The 18,507-nt window shown below is 39.9% G+C and overlaps 1 protein-coding gene across 2 annotated transcripts in view; it reads left to right on the top strand.

Moving 5' to 3' along the window:
* Positions 1-18,507, top strand: part of CDH13 (cadherin 13) — a 517,521-nt gene that overhangs the window by 180,472 nt on the left and 318,542 nt on the right. For both annotated transcript variants that reach the window (XM_068150857.1, XM_068150856.1), the window contains exon 3: positions 4,041-4,249. In XM_068150857.1, the coding sequence (XP_068006958.1) occupies positions 4,041-4,249 (209 nt within the window). The remainder of the gene's footprint in view (positions 1-4,040; positions 4,250-18,507) is intronic.

Genomic DNA, 18,507 nt, shown 5'->3' with positions numbered 1-18,507 from the left:
ATAAATCAGATTAGGATCTACTCAGAATTCATCATGGCTGAAATCTATACAATGATTATTATAGAGAATTTCAACTTCCCCCACTTATGGTGACAGGAAAATTTCATCTTTTTTTGTGTGTTGATAGCTTTAGGAGATTGCAGTGAATCTGTTTAACCACCTGTTGTATCACCGACATAAATTGCATCGTCTGGTTTTACGCCAGGAAGGCCTTGCTAACAGGGAGCCTTCCACCACCTTTGGTTGTGGCCGGGAAGGGGTTGGTCTCTTCTCCCAGGCAACCAGCACCAGAACAAGGGGACACAGTCTTAAGCTGCACCAGGGGAGGTTTAGACTCGAGGTGAGGAGGAAGTTCTTCACCGAGCGAGTCGTTCGTCATTGGAACAGATTGCCCAGGGAGGTGGTTGAGTCATCGTCCCTGGAGGCATTCAAGAGGAGATTGGACGTGGCACTTGGTGCCATGGTCTAGTCATGGGGTCTGTGTTGATAGGTTGGACTCGATGATCCTCGAGGTCCTTTCCAACCTAAGTTATACTGTGATACCAAAATCCTGCTGTGAGCAAAGACCCTTCCTATGAGCAGTTCTCAGGCTTCAAAGGCAACATGGACACCAGCACAGTCTGGGTGCTGTGAAATTGTTTTAAACTGCTGCCTTTGCTCCCAAGCTCTGTGTGTCCCCCCCTGATTTTACTGAGGTGTAAGACTTTGCAAGCAGGGGGCTGCGGCACGACAGACCAAGATAGGTTTGTCTGGAGGCACTGGAGTATCCGAGGGGAAAGAGCCTTTTGTTTCTTTTATATTTATAACCTCTCTTGCTTTCAGCAAAATTCAATAAAATAGAAAATGGGCTGATGAAATTCTGGTTTGTTATCCCACTGTGAATCCAAGGATAGCTCTCTTGCCCTCAGGAAAAGTGTAGGAAATGGGAGCAGTTTTTAGTTTAAAATATGTAAGTAAGTCTAGACTTGTGCAGAAGCTGATCCTTCAGGTGCTGGGAAGATTGCCGTGCATGAGACTGTGGTGACTGGAGAGTCTGAACTCATCTCAGCAAGTACATAGTCAGGCACAAATTCAAAGGATCTCAACTTTGCTCTTTTAAAACCCCGCGGCTGGGTGCTGTTGGTGTGTTGCAGCTGCAGGGTCTCTGTGGGGAGAAGCCAGCCTGGTCTGTGCTCGACACAGGTGCCAGGTAAGTACCAGCCGCTTCTGGGTGGTTTCAGCTGGTTCTGGGTGGGCCTGCAGCTGAGCCCTCCAAGACACAGGTGGTGCCGTTTGATGCAGGGGCAAAACTCTGCTTGGGAGAGTGGGGGAAAAGTGTAAGATATTAGTGTGGGCTCAGGGACTGAGGAGGAGGAAGGGTTCCAGGTGCTGTAGCAGGGATTCCCTGCTGCCCTCGGAGGACCCCAGACTGGTAGGTCTGATGGAAGCCATGGGGGGAGGTCATGCTGGAGCGGGGAAGAAGTGTGAAGAGGGAGAAGCTGGACAGAGGAACCATTAGGTACCGACCACAGCCCCTGTCCTTTATTCCTCCATACTGCTCAGGAAGAGCTGGCAAAGGAGCTGGGAGCGAAGGAGTGGAATTGAGCCTGGGATCAAAGTGAGGGAGAGATGGAAGGGATGGGTTTTGTTTTATCTTTTTTTTTTTTTTCTCAAGATACAAGTCTGTTTTATTTGGCAATGAATTAGATTAATTTTCCCCAGGTCACTTCTCTTTAGTTTGTAACAGTAATTGGTAAACTGCCTCACTGTCTTTACCTTGACCAACAACCTTTTTCATCTTGTTTTCTCCTCCCACCCTGTCACAGGCTGGGAGTGAGCGAGTAGCTGGGAGGGCATCAGGATGGAGCCCAAGGTCAATCCCCCACTGCAAATTTGGCAGATAGTGTCCCACACCACGTATCCTGTGCCCTTATTCTGAAATTCAGACAGTTGAGTCATTTGCTTTGGGTTTCATCTTAATTTAACTCTTAGTATCATAGTATCAGTCAGGGTTGGAAGGGACCACAAGGATCATCTAGTTCCAACCCCGCTGCCATGTGCAGGGACACCCCACACTAGATCAGGCTGGCCAGAGCTTCGTCCAGCCTGGGCTTAAACACCTCCAGGGACAGCGTCCCAACCCCTTTTCTGGACAACCCATTCCAGGGTTTCACCACTCTCATGGTGAAGAACCTCCTCCTCACATCCAGCCTGAATCTCCCCACCTCCAGCTTCATTCCATTCCCCCTAGTCCTATCACTACCTGAGATCCTGAGAAGTCCCTTCCCAGCCTTCTTGTAGGCCCCCTTCAGATACTGGAAGGCCACAATTAGGTCACCTCGGAGCCTTCTCTTCTGCAGACTGAACAGCCCCAACTCATTCAGTCTGTTCTCATAGGAGAGGTGCTCCAGCCCTCTGATCATCCTCGTGGCCCTTCTCTGGACATGTTCCAGCACCTCCACATCCCTCTTGTAATAGGGGCTCCAGAACTGGACACAGTACTCCAGGTGGGGTCTCACCAGAGCTGAGTAGAAGGGGAGGATCACCTCCCTCGACCTGCTAGCCACACTTCTCCTGATGCAGCCCAGGATCTGATTGGCTTTGCAGGCTGCAAGTGCACACTGAGAGCTCATGTTGAGCTTTTTGTCCACCAGCACCCCCAAGTCTCTCTCCTCTGGGCTGCTCTCCAGCCGGTCACTGCCCAGCCTGTATTTGTGCCTGGATTGCCTCGACCCAGATGCAGGACCCTGGGCTGAGGCAACCCATCTCACCAATATCAATCTACTCATCAATATTTAACATAAATCTAAGCTGTATTCAAATTCTGGAAGTAGAAGCAGTTCTTTTTACCTGTGATGGTTCTGCTTTGGGGCTGAGTCCCAGTGAATGCTCAGTGAGGAAGGATCTCTGTGAGGTCCTTTAGAAGCTGTGTCTTTAAGTTGGTATGCCTGCAAACAGATGAAAAATTTGATGAAGAGGGTTTGTGTGTAACTTCCCAGGAGTGTTGTGTGGCCCTCTACTATCAGTGAGCTTAAACAATTATGGAAAGATTTGTATTTTTCCTAAAATTCCATTGTCTTTGATCTCCTGTAATCTGTACCTCTGTCTGTATTCGTTTCTCAAAGCATAATGCAGTTTTTAAAGATCCCATAGAAATTAAATATGAAATAAAGTAGCAAGAGCATGCAGATAAATGAGCAGTCTACAGCTGGAGTAACTCAAGAAGCAGGTAGAGAATACAGAACAGACTATCTGCAAAAGAACTGCTTCACATGCAATTATATTGTTCAGAAATGTAAAAACCTGAAACTTTTACTTGGCAAGTAGAGGTTTGTGTTGAAGACCTCATAATTATATAGCTGGTAGTTGGATCACTGATGTGTTTTTCCAGTATTTTGTAAAAAGGACACTCAGAGAAAGAACTTGAAGGCAAGTCTCAAACTTCTGTACTTTAGAGACCTGTTTCTATTTATTCTAGCTTTCCTGAATAATGTAAGTCATCCATGTAAGGTGGAAAAGGGTTACTGACAGCTACAGTTTAATTTCAAATTCTCATTATCCTTAGCTATACTGATAGTGCAGCTGATGCTCTATATCTCTGTCCTCCTAGTTAGTGGGAAATGTTACACTTTGGTTTTTCTGTCATGCAGACTATGATGTTGAATATTCTGTAAATCAATTCCAGCAGAACACCCTGTAGAGATCCAGGGTTTTGATGAGGAGGATAACTGCTACTGCTCAATTGTAGAACTAGGTGAGCATTTTGTTCATTTGATTTGAGTCATCACAAAATGATAGGAGTTTTATTTCTTTCCTACCTCTTCCCAGTAGGCATGGACAAAATCTCCTCTTCCTTCTGAAAGTACATATTTGTAAGGTTTGTCTATGAATTACTCATACAAATTTAAAGCTTCTTTCAAAGTTTTTCCCTCCCCTTAGATTGGGAGATGTTTCTTCCCCAGATCTGTAGACAAGCTAGACTGAAGTCTATCAAAGTGCATACTTATAATTGTCTGTTTTCTGTTTTTGTTTTCTTTCTTTCTTTCTTTTTGTCCCCCCAGTGGAATTTGACGACTGCAAGGGGAATAACAAATTGAACTTTGAAGTTTCTAACCCAGACTTTAAGGTGGAACGCGACGGGTCTTTAGTTGCGCTAAAGAACATATCAGAAGCTGGCAGAGCCTTGTTTGTACATGCACGGTCTGAGCATGCTGAGGATATGGCAGAAATTTTGATTGTTGGAGCAAATGAAAGGCATGGTGCACTAAAGGTAAGATAAATGCAAAACACTATAACACAGTGCCTAGGAGATACTGCTGGATATTTACACATGCCATCTAGGACTGTAAGAAGTTCTAACTTGTGAGCTGAAATCAAATATCTTCTCCAGTCCATATACTGCTGTAATGTTTTAGCATGTAGTTTAATTTAAAATACAATTTTTTCCACGTTTTGAAAGGTGCATTTCATCTTCAGGTATAAATGTCAAACATATATAAGGAATTGTTTTGGATGAAAGAGCCCAAGTACTGAAATTGGCTGGTTCTTCTGACGTACATTGTGCCAGAGAATCACAGTCTGGCTATAAGTAAACCTAGAAAATCATGGTCTAAATCTGTCATTTAGAATTTACAGAACCTTCACACACACTTAGACTTGAATCTTATGCTTTGGAATTTAAATTTTCATACCTGTCTGCTTATTTGATATTACTGTGTGCTAATCTATATAAACATCTGCAAACATATGGCAACACATACTTACACTCTGTACATGCGTTTAGTGATATTTGTTCCACTCTGTCCATTGAATGTCAGTTCTTTTCTGCTTCTGAGTTTAAGTGTAATACCATCCCCATGCTACAGAGGAAAAGTGCTTCACAGATTGATTGAATTGTTGTGATTGAATTGTTTACTTCACAACCATGAAAGTGACAAAAGGAAATATGAGACAGCCTTCATTTCTGTGTCATGGCATTTAGGAGCGAGGCAGGCAAGTTAGTGACTTGCTAGGCAATTAAGCCTGGTACCTTTACAGACCGGTAGTTTCAAGTAAGTATGAAAAAAATGATTGATCTATTATCTTATTTTGGCATTTAGACTTTCAACTGCCAACATTATTATTACATTTCTGAAATGGCTTGGTGTGATTTAAATAGTGCTTTAAAAAATAAAGACAACAGCAACAAAATGAAACAAAAAGCAAACAAGTAACAACCAAAAAAAAAAATCCCACAACAAACTCCACAAATTTAGAGGAAAGATTGTACAAACACGTAAGTCATGGCTGAAGCAAGGTTTTGATCTACACTTTAAGCAGCATGTGATGTGACTATAGATTGTCAGTGTGAGAGAAAGTACCAGAGTGTGTAACTGCAGAGGTCTGATCAAAACACTTACAGGGAATTTAATGTTATCCAAATACGTTCTTTCTTCACAAGGTCAGACTGGAGAGAATCTCTTCCATGGCAGAGCTGTGCATTTAGGACCACGCACTGCCAGAGTAGGAAAGCTCCACTTGCAGGAGCTGATCACTTGGCTATCCTATGTCTCAAAACTAGCAAGAGAGGCTCCTGCTGGTGCATTCACAAGAAGGATCAGATGATTTTGTTTTCACTCAAGTTTTTGAAATCCTAGGGGCATTTTCAAAATGGGGTGTTCTCACTCTTCAGTTCTTGAAATCAGACAGACATCTCTGAGAGGAGGCCTGGAATTAAACTTCAGGGGATTAGTTTATGTGTGAAGATATGACTCTGAGAATTACATTCTGAATTTTTTTTACTATTTTCTTTGAAAATCAGCCCTTCAGCCTCTTTGAGGGAGGATATTCTATGGAAGTTACAGTCTAGGGGAAAACCTTTTCTCATCAGTAGGAATTAGCAGATGTGTATTTACACAGACTGACATAGCTTTGTCAGTGACCTTTTCTCTTCATGTCATATTTGGGTTTTGAGTAGCCTCCCTTCAAAATGTTTCAACAATATTAATTAATGCCTAGTGTTGAAATCTATTACCATATTACATTCGAAAGTCAAGTCTAATTTGGCTGCAGTCCTGGATTCTGTTCCAACCACTTTGTGTTGCTTCACAGAGAGGAAATCAGTCTATATCTGGCACATTCTGCCACTTGCTGGTCTTCCCTCATAGTTGTCTCCATCTCTACCTACACCCATCACTTCTTTATGGACTTTGATATTTGGCTCATAACTAGATTGCTACCCTTTTAGTATGGTGATCCTTGGCATCTGCAGAGCCATTGGGAGTTACATTGTGCATTAATCTGTCCTAGGAAATCCATGTAGTAAGGATCAACCCCTCCTTCGAGGCAGTGTAAAGATCTTTGAGCCTGGCTGTCCTACTCTGGCCTCATGCAGCACTCTGTAGCTGTTAAATCAGTATTTTTACCAACCCTTTCAGCTATTGTTTGCCTGTTTTGAACACAACACAGACAGTTGTCAATCTGTTTGTCATACTTGAGAAGGATATAAAGATCACAGTGTCCTATCTAAAGGGATTTTATGATAAATTTGAACTTAATCCTGCACTTTCACAGTCTAAATATGTCAGCATAGAAACAGCAGAGCTGCTCCATCTGTTTATGCAAGGAGTCTTGGCTAAGAAATGCTCAGATGGAATCTTAGCAATTCACTGTAATTCTGTAAGGTTAAGATGAGCACATGCTACAGCACTGCTTAGCATTCACTACTTGGAGTACAGTACCTTGTTTAATTATGAGATAAGTAGTACTTAAGTATTTCCCCACTGCCAGCAACTGCCATTTCTTTTCTGAAAGCATGTAACTTACATCTGTGAAATCCCATTGTTAATGTTTCTAATTGCAGATCCCCGATATGTTTGGAAATGTCTGACAATGATCTCTAATGTGCCAACTGGCAGTCTGAGCCTAGGAAGAAAGAGAATAATTTCTAAAATTTACAGATTGCTACCCACCATACTTCAGAGTAGCATTGAAAATAATTTTAGGTGCAGTCTGGAGTGTCACAGAAAAACATTTGGAATTCTAGTAGTGGAGGGGTGTGACTTTTGTGCTGGAGATGCAGGAAGACTCCAGCTGGCCTCACTGATCAGTCCTATGTGATCACTTGAACTAACTTCACGGCCATAGCATAGTCTGGAATATGGCTGTTGGAATACCACTTAGGTATTTAACTCTGCTTTTTGAATCCAAAGGACATGTTTTCTTACTCTTCTGCCAGAAGCACATTAGGTCTGAAGAACCTGTAGCTTTCTATCAAAAGGAGGCCATGACTACAACAGGAGAAGATAGATGATTCCTCAACATCATCAGGCAGCTTGGCTGTTGCTCTCTGATCACACAATCTTTTGCAGGGTCTAGTGACAGAAGAACAGATACAGCACTGATGCTTTTCCATATGTCTAGATGTTCCTGCAAAATACCTTCAAAACCATTAATGTGTGATATACAGATATGTACATATGTAAATGAGAGCAAAAATCTGAACATCAGATTGTAGTTAGATGGCATTTTACAACCTGCTGTTAATGCTTTCCTCCTTTAATAGTTTTGGCAGGATTTATTGGTTGCTGTGTTGGCAGAAAGGAGCATTCACAAAAATCTACTGTCCCTTTTGAGAGATGTGTGAAATACAGGTACACAGAAGCATTGCTGTGGGCCTGTGGAAGGCGCAACATTATGATGTGTCACCTTTTTAATAATTACCTGTCTGCACACACTTGCACCCTCAGGTTATCAAAGTGCTCAGTGAAAGAAACTCAATTCACTTGTATTCACCATGGAGTAGTGCTAGTGAGGCATGTACATCCATGCTGCTGCTCTGCTTTGCCCAGTGTTTGCTTAATACCCTTTCACAGCATCAGGACTTGAATGCTTGGTGATATTAAAAAGAGAGATGGTAATGTTTTGATTCACCCAGGATTCTTCAAGTGAACTTTGGGTTTCTTCTGAATAATTCAGAGAATTTCTAAGGTTCAGATCCCTAATGGGGAAGAAAAATTAAAAATTGCAAACCCTAGTTGGAACAAACTGACTGAGGTGATGAGTGAAAAATATTACTATTTATTGTTTCACTTTATGTCTTACCCAGTCCCTAGTTTCTTTTAGGAAAATAATAGGACAACCACAAGTTGGAAATTTCATCACATGTGAGCATTTGACTATCCATTAGTAGATTTATTTATTTATTTAAAGAGTCTGGTTTTGTGGAAGATGGAAAACGCAACCAATCTTTTGTAGAGTCTCATAGCAGGTTGTGAATTGCAAAAGGCAGCAGACTGGGAATTGAACTGTGTCCTCCGAGGCTGAATAAAATGGTTGTCTGCTAGTCCTTCTTCCTCTTTAATCTGATACTGATTTTAATGACTATACCCTTAGTATATTGTGAGCTAGAAGAAGACCTCGAGAAGCAATATTTATCTGCCTTTTTTTTTGTGTGTGTTGGCAAAATATAGTCCTTTTCCTGTCACAACAAAGGGAGTTTTTAAGAACTTTTATTTGGTGTAGAATCACAGACACAGGGGGGTGGAGGGAGAAAAGAGAGATCAAGAGTCCAGTACTAAAGCAGATAAGAGGGCAGGCAGATACTCAGAAATTCCAGTCTGGTAGTAACTTCACTGTATGGTGCTCAGCAGTCTTCCTTATAGAAGAATGAAATGATTAAATAAAAACTGTCAAACCCTCAGGACACTTTCCAGGCACTAGATGGAAAAGGAATAGGAGAAAGGAGAGGAGAGATAAGAGGGAGGATCACACCCTGAGACAACATGTTAAGACAGAGTTTAAAATCATCTCCAGCCGTACCTCACTCTGGAGGAAATGAAGTTGCTCTAGTCCTGCTATTCTGTCCAGTCCACTTCTTAACAGCTAGGGGATAGTCAGATATGCCTCTGCTGCTTCCCCCTTGGTCTGACCATCACTGTTCCGAATATCGGCACTCTGCTCTGTTCATTGTAGTGGGGGCAGGAAAGTCAACCTGGCCAAAAACTTCTAACTGTTTTGTAGACCTGAATTCTACTTCCAGCCAAGTCGCTGCCTGAATATACATGTTTGTGCCAGTTGTTTTATACCCATGCCTTTGTTTCCTAAAGTATCAAACAGAAACAATGAAACTAAGCTGCTTGGATTTAAATGTTATCGTTTCTTGTTTGTGTCTTACTCTTTGCTTTATCCCTGCGGGATAGAGATTGCAAATTTTATTGATATGAGATAAAAAGTGCCTAGAGCCTTAAATCCTTTGTGTATGGCTTTCTGCCTTATAACAGATGATAAAGAATCAATAATCTTATTATGAATGCAGGATTCTTTCACAGAAAAAAGAAAATATTCATGCAAGGAAGTGAATAGTTGCTTTTAGTCATCTGCTGGTTCAATAATTTATTCAGAAAATAAGATCAAAAATCAGCCTTTCCCCACACTGCAAGCAATCATTCCCATTAATGTATATTAGCATTTTTTCAGTTTAGAACAGAGTTGCTAATAGGCTGAAAATGACTGTGCAAAAGTATGAAAATGGACTCTCCAATGAGATATTGACAAATAGATTGGAAGGGTTTCATGCTATTAGATTTTGCATATAACACTTGCTGCAAAAAAAAAAAAAAAGAAGGGGAAAAGAAAAAGTAATTCACTCTATAAATAAAATATCATGTTTTGCATTCCATTTAAGGCACAAAATAGAGTAAGTCACAAGGGTGCATCAATATCTACAACACACGAATTATTATGCTGATGGAAACAGCGTATAGGATACCATTTTCAGAAAAGCTGTGGAGATGCTTTAGCCTCTGAAAGTGAAGGTAGCCTTCAGGCATAAAAAGATGGGTTTTCCTAAAGAGCAAACAAAGGAAAATGCATCTTGAGAAGATGAATTGTGTTCAGTTTGGCAGAAAGCTTGGTATAGAATCTTAGAATCATAGAATCAATAAGGTTGGAAAAGACCTCAAAGATCATCAAGTCCAACCTCTCACCACAGACCTCATGACTACTAAACCATGGCACCAAGTGCCACATCCAATCATTCTCCTACTAGCCACTGAATGTTTAACTTCTTGCTTCTTCTTACTTTTGTTTGTTACCATACCACGAATACCTGTTCATAGTTTCATAGTTTCATTCAGGGTTGGAAGGGACCACAAGGACCATCTAGTTCCAACCCCCCTGCCACGGGCAGGGACACCCCACACTAGATCAGGCTGGACAGAGCCTCATCCAGCCTGGGCTTAAACACCTCCAGGGACAGGGCCTCGACCACCTCCCTGGACAACACATTCCAGGGTTTCACCACTCTCATGGTGAAGAACCTCCTCCTCACATCTAGCCTGAATCTCCCCACCTCCAGCTTGGAATTCACACTGAAAAATCTGAGGTGTAGGTGATTTTAGAGTTTGTTACCTGTGTGTTGATGGTATTTTGGTAACTGGCTGCTCCCACCAATGAAAGGATATAATTGGGTTGTTTAATTATTTATTTTTCAGTCTGCAGTGCTGCGTTGCAGGGTTCACAGAATACATCTTAATTAATCTCAGTGAAAGCAAGAGTTTGTTCTCATTGATGGGCTGTTCTGTAGTAACACTTAGCTGCCCTTTTGGCTATATTTTTGTGCAAATCCTCTGTGCAGACCTCTTGCTGTCGAGGAAACAACAAAGAGCTCCCTTTACATAAGAAATCTCCTTAGCCACTGGCACAAGCTATTTACCATAGAAATTCCAGTCACCTACTTCCTCTTTCTGCCCTTCAGCATGATCCAGAATCTGCTGAAAAAAATCAGATTCCATCAGACTTCAGATCAAACCCTTGGAGCACGGGTTTTGTCTGACAGTGCCATACCAATGTGCTGTACCTCATTGCTGGGCTGTTTCTGAGTGACCCTCCAAGTCCCATGGCTGTGCACAGACATAATGATTTTTCATATATTGCCATGCTCCCCCTTTAACTCAGCTCTGCAGCAGAGCCTCACCTCAGTGAAAGGCTTGTGCTTTCCCTCAGGCCTGGACTGAATTTATACTCCCAGCTTTGCTGCACAGATGCCCACCACCAAAGAAATTCAGGTTTCATATACACTGGCTTTGGAGTTTGCTCTGACAAAGATCCATTTATCTGAGAATTATTATGGTGCCAAGAGATGTGGCAGTTGCCATAGCAACAATTACATATTGAGTTGAATACTAGAGAAAATACTATAAAGAACATGAGCCACTGGTGGTTTTCATTAACTTAATGTTCCTTTTTTGGGGCAGAGTGTTGAGTAAGTTTATTCACTGTATATATAAATGTGTGGGCTAGCTTTCCTTCTATTTCCCTCGGTGCGCAACTTCAGCATGTAAATGAGAAGTACTTGGTTATCTAAGGAGAGAAATATGGTCTTATAGACTGGAAACATGAATAACTGACTGTGAAACAAGAAGGTGTTCGCTTCTGTGGATGTTCAGTTCTTTACAAGTAATCCACATGCAGACTTTATGTGAAGTTAGGCATATATTTATCCCAGAAAAAGGACTTTGTGCTCTGCAGCAGCAAGCGGAGTTAAGACAAGTATAAAATATGTTTAACAGTGATTCAAAGGTGTAGTAAAAATATCTAAAATCATAATCCCTTTCAGCCCTGAACTGCACTTAAACTTCATGGTTAGCTCTCTCTGCAGAAACCAGGTGTCATCCACAGGACATTTTCACTCTTGCTCGGGGTGCTTTGGATTAAACTTAAGTTTTTTGTGGAAACTTAAGAGTCAAAATCAGTTCTGGAATCAACCAGTTTTATACTGTTTTCTTTTAAAACATATTTAGGTCTTTACCTTCATTCATCAGGCTTAATGGCAAAGCTTCCATAAATCTGTGCAGACATTATTCAAAGATTGCTGAAGTTTTTTATCTGAACTAAATTTCAACCTGGCAAGGAGTGCCAAGAAAACACATATTTACCTTTTGCCCCTAAAACATTTTTTATGGGAGTTGGACTGGTAGGTGAGTTTTGTGAAGACATTTTCAATTGATTTAGATTGCTTTTATGATCTAGGATGCTAACTGTCCTTTGTCCATTAAAAAATATCCACTAAATTTGATGGATGAAAGATAAACCATCGTGCATTGACATGCTCTTTCCCCACCCCCAAGTTGTTATTGTTCTGAGTCCAGGCTGAAAGTATTCAGGGGCAGAGGAAGCTATGCCAACCCTCTGCGTTAATCTCCAGAGACTGATGGAGTTGTGTGGAAATTGTGCCAGAGCTGTGGGGCATATTTAAGGGAAGCATTTGGAAAAGGTTTAAATTTAAAATTCATTGTAGCAAATGAGGATATAAGTTGGAAAGCAACAGGCTAAGCATGATTTAGGAGAACATTAAGCAAGATCATAAAGGATAAGTAGACGTCTCTTAGGAAGTGTAATATCTTTCATTTATAAAGCTGCTTTCATCCTGTAAGATCCTTAAACTATTAAGTACACAGAGCGAGAATATGTCTGTTTATGTGTCAATATAGATACATCTGTAAAGAGATCTATTTGCATAGAGGTCTTCATTATTGACCCTTATTTCACAATACTTTTTCACACTAGTATAGGAACAGAGTCATTTTTAAATAAGGGGTTTGGGAAAAGGGCATGGTGATTTCTCTACAGATTCAAATTGCCATGACATCCTTAAAGTCCTCCAATCCATAATGAACAAGAGACGTTACAGAAAACAGAAGAATGTCTGAGACTTCTGGTGCACAAGAAAAATTGTCCATTTCTTGCACACCTGGCATGTAGGAATGATGCAGTCACTCTATGACCCCACCCCTGCTTCACCTGTCATACCTCAGATTTATTAAGGAACAGAAACAATTGCATGAGGAGATAAAACTGAGCTGTGTTCAAAACTCAACTCAAGATTCTTTCTTGCATCAGAAAAACAAAATATTGCGGGTGTTTTACCGCTACAAGCTTTTCCATCAGCTTCCAGAAACAGGATGCATTTGAGAGAGAGCCATAATAGGAGAAATTATTCACATGAAAAATGATTTCCTGAGTACAAGTTTAGTCATTTCTCTCCATCAGAGACATCAATAATCATCCCTAATGATTGCCCCAATAGTTCCATGCTGGTTTTCACAAACCCAGAGGAACATTTATTATGGTTATTATAGTAACACCTATCTCAACCCACATCTTAGGCATTTAATGGTGCATCACAGGATAAAAATCTACATTTGTCCTCCCTCAAGAATTGATTCTGGCACTGCAAGGACAGATGGCTCCTTCTGGAGCTAAAAGTCTTTATTTGTTGATCATCACAGTTCCGTTACTTTTAAGAGTCTTCCTTTGCATCTTATTTTGCAGCTACTTTTCTCAGGTACCTCAAATAACTTGGCAAGTTGAAGAAATATTTAGCATAAGAATGAAGATGTTAGTGTAATATAGTTTGGCACCTCCTTAAACAACTCTGGTAATGTTTCCAGTCATCTTGCAGTTATTAATTGCCCAGCTCCTCACTTCCTATTTTGCCACCAAATCAAACTGAATAACTTTTGCGATAAGCAGGTGATCCATCTTAGAAAAACTTGGTTTATTAGTTGCTTATATATTTCCCCCTCTTACTGAGAGGGCATGTAGGGATAGTGATTGCACAGGAAGAGAATGGAGGGAGAGCAGGTTAAGCTGAAACGGCCAGTAGTGCTGCTATGTATGGTGATTGGCTGCTAACATTTTTGTTACCACTAAAATTCTTCAGTGTCCTTCATTACTATGAAAAAAAAAAATTAATAGATTCTTCACTAAAGTAAACATCAAGCAGATGTAGTGATAGAAAATGAGAGACTGAGTTTGGCCTCTAGTTTCTGTACTCCCTCACTGTGACTGTAGTTTGGTGTATACATGAAGATTCCTGGTGAATAGGAGCAAGCTTGTTAAACTATCATTATTAATTGTCCTGGTAACTGGTTTGATTCAAGGTCTAGCAACACACAGTCGTTTAGCCAGCAACTGTTCAAACTACTGTGAACAGATACATTTTAATTTACCTTCAAGTAAGCTAACACCATTGGTGTTGGTCTTCTGTACTTGCTGAAGAATTTGGTATATCCTTGAACTCAGCAGGAAATTATCTTGAGATCATTTTGTCTGTAGTTTCTTTTCTATCTCTAGAATTACTTTGTGGTTTTGAGATAAATGAATTGTGGATCTAGTATATACAGCTTTTTAAGATAAGGAATAGACTGTAATCCTTACAATGAGTGCTGGTGTACTGGCCTTCTTGTGGACTAAACTGTACAATTGTAGTCTAATATTATAGCTTCTACTGCTCAAGATAGTCCTTTTTTTTTACATCATAAATCAGAAATGGTTTAAAGGGTAACTTTATTTAGAGTGCATTTATCTGTGCAATGGTGCTAATCACACTGGAGGACTACTGGATGTTTTATGTGGTCAAATACCCTGTTCTATAGCTAATATAAAGGCAGAATAGGTGAACTGTTTTGGAGGGTACTTTTGGAAAATTAAAAAGAAGTTTTGACATGAACAAAGAAGTTGTGACATGAACTACGTAGTCACAAAGGGAAATCTGGAGCCTTTCTTATGTGTGTGAACTGTTTCTTCAGATTCACCTTACAATGGTTGAGTATAAATGTATGAATGACAAGATTTTCTAGAGCTTTAAGGTCTTTGCTAGTAAGAAACAACATAGAGTTAAGCGTTTTCCTACCTGCCTGATGACCAACAGCAGATAGGAAAAAATATGTATCAGAGGAGGATTTATACTCTTTGATGATTTAGTGATAATCTGTGAGCTAGTACAAAAAGAAAGAAAGAAATCCAATTACTAGATTCCATTTGATGCTATATGTTAACATAGTAAATTTTTGTGGGGTATTTTTTGCTCTTTGATGGCTTTTTAGTTTTACATTATTGAACGCTGTTGTGCTGTACGAAGATTTATCCTCTGTTTAGCTGGAAAAAATACTAACAGGACAAGGTTTTGAAAATCTGAAAGACTACACCAAACTTTCATTCTCAGATAACAACACAGATCTATTATTTTATTTTATTTTGCATGGGTGTAGAGATTTCCAAGTTATTATCCTGTGAAGTGCTAGACTATGCTAGGAGATGCTGAAGATTTTACACCTGCACTGAGATTAGTACACTGTAGTGTCTCCTGATGGTTTTGACCTCACCCAAATCCAGGAAAGCTAGTAAGAAGTCTGTTCACAGTTGTACAGCTAATATTTTAAAAGCCTGTGTTAAAATGCAGAGAGATTCCTTCAAGTGCAGGTCAGATGTCAGCCCCCATGAAGTAGGGCTCTTGAGAGCTCTTGTGAGGCTTATCTTGTGGATTTGGATATTTGTTGAACTCACTAACAAAAAATCCAGTAAATTCAAAGTTCCTGGTTGACACACTTGTGACTTTCTTTTCCTTGAAGATGAAACAAAATGTCAGCCACTCTGTTTGACAGGAAATTCATGACTGCTGAAAGACATGTTGGTAGATAAAACCCCTGGTGGGACCAGGTGCATTCTCTCATGCGCCAGTGTCGCAGCATCTGGCAACAAGACTGTTCAGACCAGATCTTCTGTTCTTATTGCTGTTCTTGCTGCAAGCTATAAACTTCTGTCTTAGATTAAGGTAATTATGACACTAGGATTCTGTATTTGATTTAGCATCCTACCATCCCTTTGCAGCAGGATTGCTGATACGAATTCACCACTTAGACTGAATTCCTGATTTAGGAAATGTGGATGTCAGTGTTTGCTTTGTGTTTTGGTTGGTTGGTTGGTTGTTGGGTTTTTTTGGTGCTGGCTCAGTCAGCAGTGATCAGTTATAGACTCACTGATTCTCTGTCATTAATTACATAAAAAATGGAACTTCCATACTGAGAGATTCATTGGAACTGTTCACATGTATTTAATATCCAGCTATGACTGTGGAAACATTACTAATATATTAGTGTAGATATTTTACAAGACAGACCTTTAAAAATGTCCTTTTCAATGAGTACATCCTAGTTTTGTGCTGAGAAACATGATACAGGAATACAGATAGGTTGGGGTTTCTTCATATGAAGAACAATTTGTGGTCATTTTCCAGCAAATTCATGTTCCTGCTACCGAAATAAAGTCATCTTAAAATTGATACAATTGATTATTCTGTCCTCTTTCTTTCAGCTAACACCCTCAATTTGATACTGAGCATCTTTTATTTATTTGCCCCTCTCTGGGTTTTCAACAGTGGTGGATTGTTTTGGCAGCAGGTTAAGGGGAAAATTGCCTACTCTTCCATGCAATCAGCTTACTGTGATGCAAAGTTGTACCCATTTACTGTTCTTTATGGTTATTTTGTTGTCATATAACTACTGAAGGGGGAAGATTTCTTCAACCTTTGTTAAAGGAACTGTGATTAGTTCTAACTATGTGTTCTTATCACTTGCATAGCTGGGCAGGGCAGGGTAAGTCACTTTTTGGCCTTATCAAGAGACAACTTTGTTTTCTCTGTGCCATTGTATTGTGTTGTCCTTACATGGTTTGCTCCCTTGACCCCACTCCCAACAGTCATCCCTTTGAAGTCGAAGTTGGGGAAGACTTAGTTTGAATTTGACTCAAATATATAACACTTACACTGATTGCTGACAAAGTTACATGCATATACAGGGTAAAGCTTCGAGCTTTAAATTACAGAGTTGATTTTAGGCATGATTATTCACAAAACCATGTAATTAAGCTGTCATAGGAAAACATAGAAAGAGTACACCAAGTGCAATCTCCATTAAGTGAACAAGAGTCATTCCACTGACTTTAATGAGCTTTGAATCTACTCATAAATCTGCTCTGAGTAGTGTCCAAATCAAAATTTATTTGAGGGTGACCTTGATGTTAATTGTTAGTGCTTCCCATGTTGTTTAATTGCCAGGAAAACCGAAAGCATTAATAGAACTCTCATATGATGTAGCTTTTTCTATTGGACACTATTAGTATCAAGTTGATATACATAATATTAATTGTGCATAATGTTAGTGGGCAGTCACAGTATGCCAGTTATGTTTTGTGTCTATGAAACAAGAAAGAAAGAAACAAAAAGTATTCAGTTAATTCTCAAGCTGCTTGTGCCTTCAGCTGGATCCCTGCAAAATCAATGCTTTTCTGATCAAGAAGCTCTTTAAAGGACCTCAAAAGTTTCACAGTTATTCAATAGCTTTTAATCTCAGATTTTGCATATTGACTACCATTACTTTAAAATCATCTCACATTTGTAAATAGCATAAGGCAGATTCTCTTCAGTCCTATGATGCTTAATAACTTTGACATCTGCCAGAAAAGTTCAGTCATCTGTATACCAAATGGAAATGTTTCCTGCTTTAACAGGTCATATCTAAATGAATTAAAAGAAAAATGTGGGAAATGCATTAGAAGTATAAGAGGGAAAGATTTCCTTTAATATTAGTCTGCTCAAAGGAAAAGTAGCTGGTTGACATAATTCCTGTGTCTCTTAGTGGTACAAATATATGAAATAGAGGTTTGAAGGGGATAAATTATTTTGGTTTTGTTTAATGGCTTTCCCAATTCCTTGTCAGTGCTGATAATTATTGTGTCTTTTCTTTTAGTTGGTACTGTGTGCATTGGGTTGTATTTAGGCTCATTTTATTGATTGAAAATATGTTTCAGAAAAGCTGTGAATTAGATAAATGACTTGATTCACTTGGTCTTTAAAAGTATAAAATGAGAAAATAAGGTGAGGGAAATAAATCTTGACTCTAGACAAAAGGAAGAGTCTGGTTGTCAGTGTAAGGGTCTGTGTTTGAGAGAATCAAGGGAGTGAGCATTCATCATTTGCACTGTTTCTCCTTCATTTTACTGTAGTGATATGGAAGGAGTGAGAAAAACTGTGGCTTTTGAAACCCTGTTCATACATGCAGTAAAAGAATCTGTCCAAAGAATTTTCAGACAAACAGAATGACAAAAGGAAGAAGTGTAGCAATACTGACAGTCTTCACTCTCTGTCTCAGATTTCTGTGTATAAAATGAAGACACTCACTAAGTATATTAAAGATATTTAGATACAGGACAGTTGGGACCTTTGCCTTTTGCTGGCAGAGACTTAGTAATTAAGGCTGTTACACTTGGTTGTTTGATTTAATTCTTTTCCAAGCCATCTACTTGATGGGTTCCATCTAAGCTCCGTTTCAGGGAGCAGAAGCAGTGGCACCTTGGAGGTCTTGATGTGGCCTGCAGTTCACCAGGCAGAGCTTACTGGCTTTTACCCATTCTTTCTAGAAGGGTAAGGAGCAATGCAGCATATTTCAGGATATATGGATAGATCATTGCTGTTACCCTATGCTCATCTCCAGCAGATTTCCTCTGGCCTTTGACACCCCATTACTATTATTTCACATGTCCATGAAGATTCATTTGCATTCGGTTCTAGGTGTAATTTCCATGTGTGAAATACATTTTCCAAAAACATGTCTAAGAACTTGTGGTATAATGCTGAGTTATGTGGAAATCCTTTTAGTGGACCTCTCTGTACCTCAATATATACATGGGTGTGCTACACAGTTTGTGACA

The sequence above is a fragment of the Melanerpes formicivorus genome, unplaced genomic scaffold (genome assembly GCF_026170545.1).
Source record: "Melanerpes formicivorus ecotype bairdi unplaced genomic scaffold, bMelFor1.0.p_v2 SCAF_20, whole genome shotgun sequence".
Lineage (NCBI taxonomy): Eukaryota > Metazoa > Chordata > Aves > Piciformes > Picidae > Melanerpes > Melanerpes formicivorus.
This window is presented reverse-complemented; position numbering and strand designations above follow the sequence as displayed.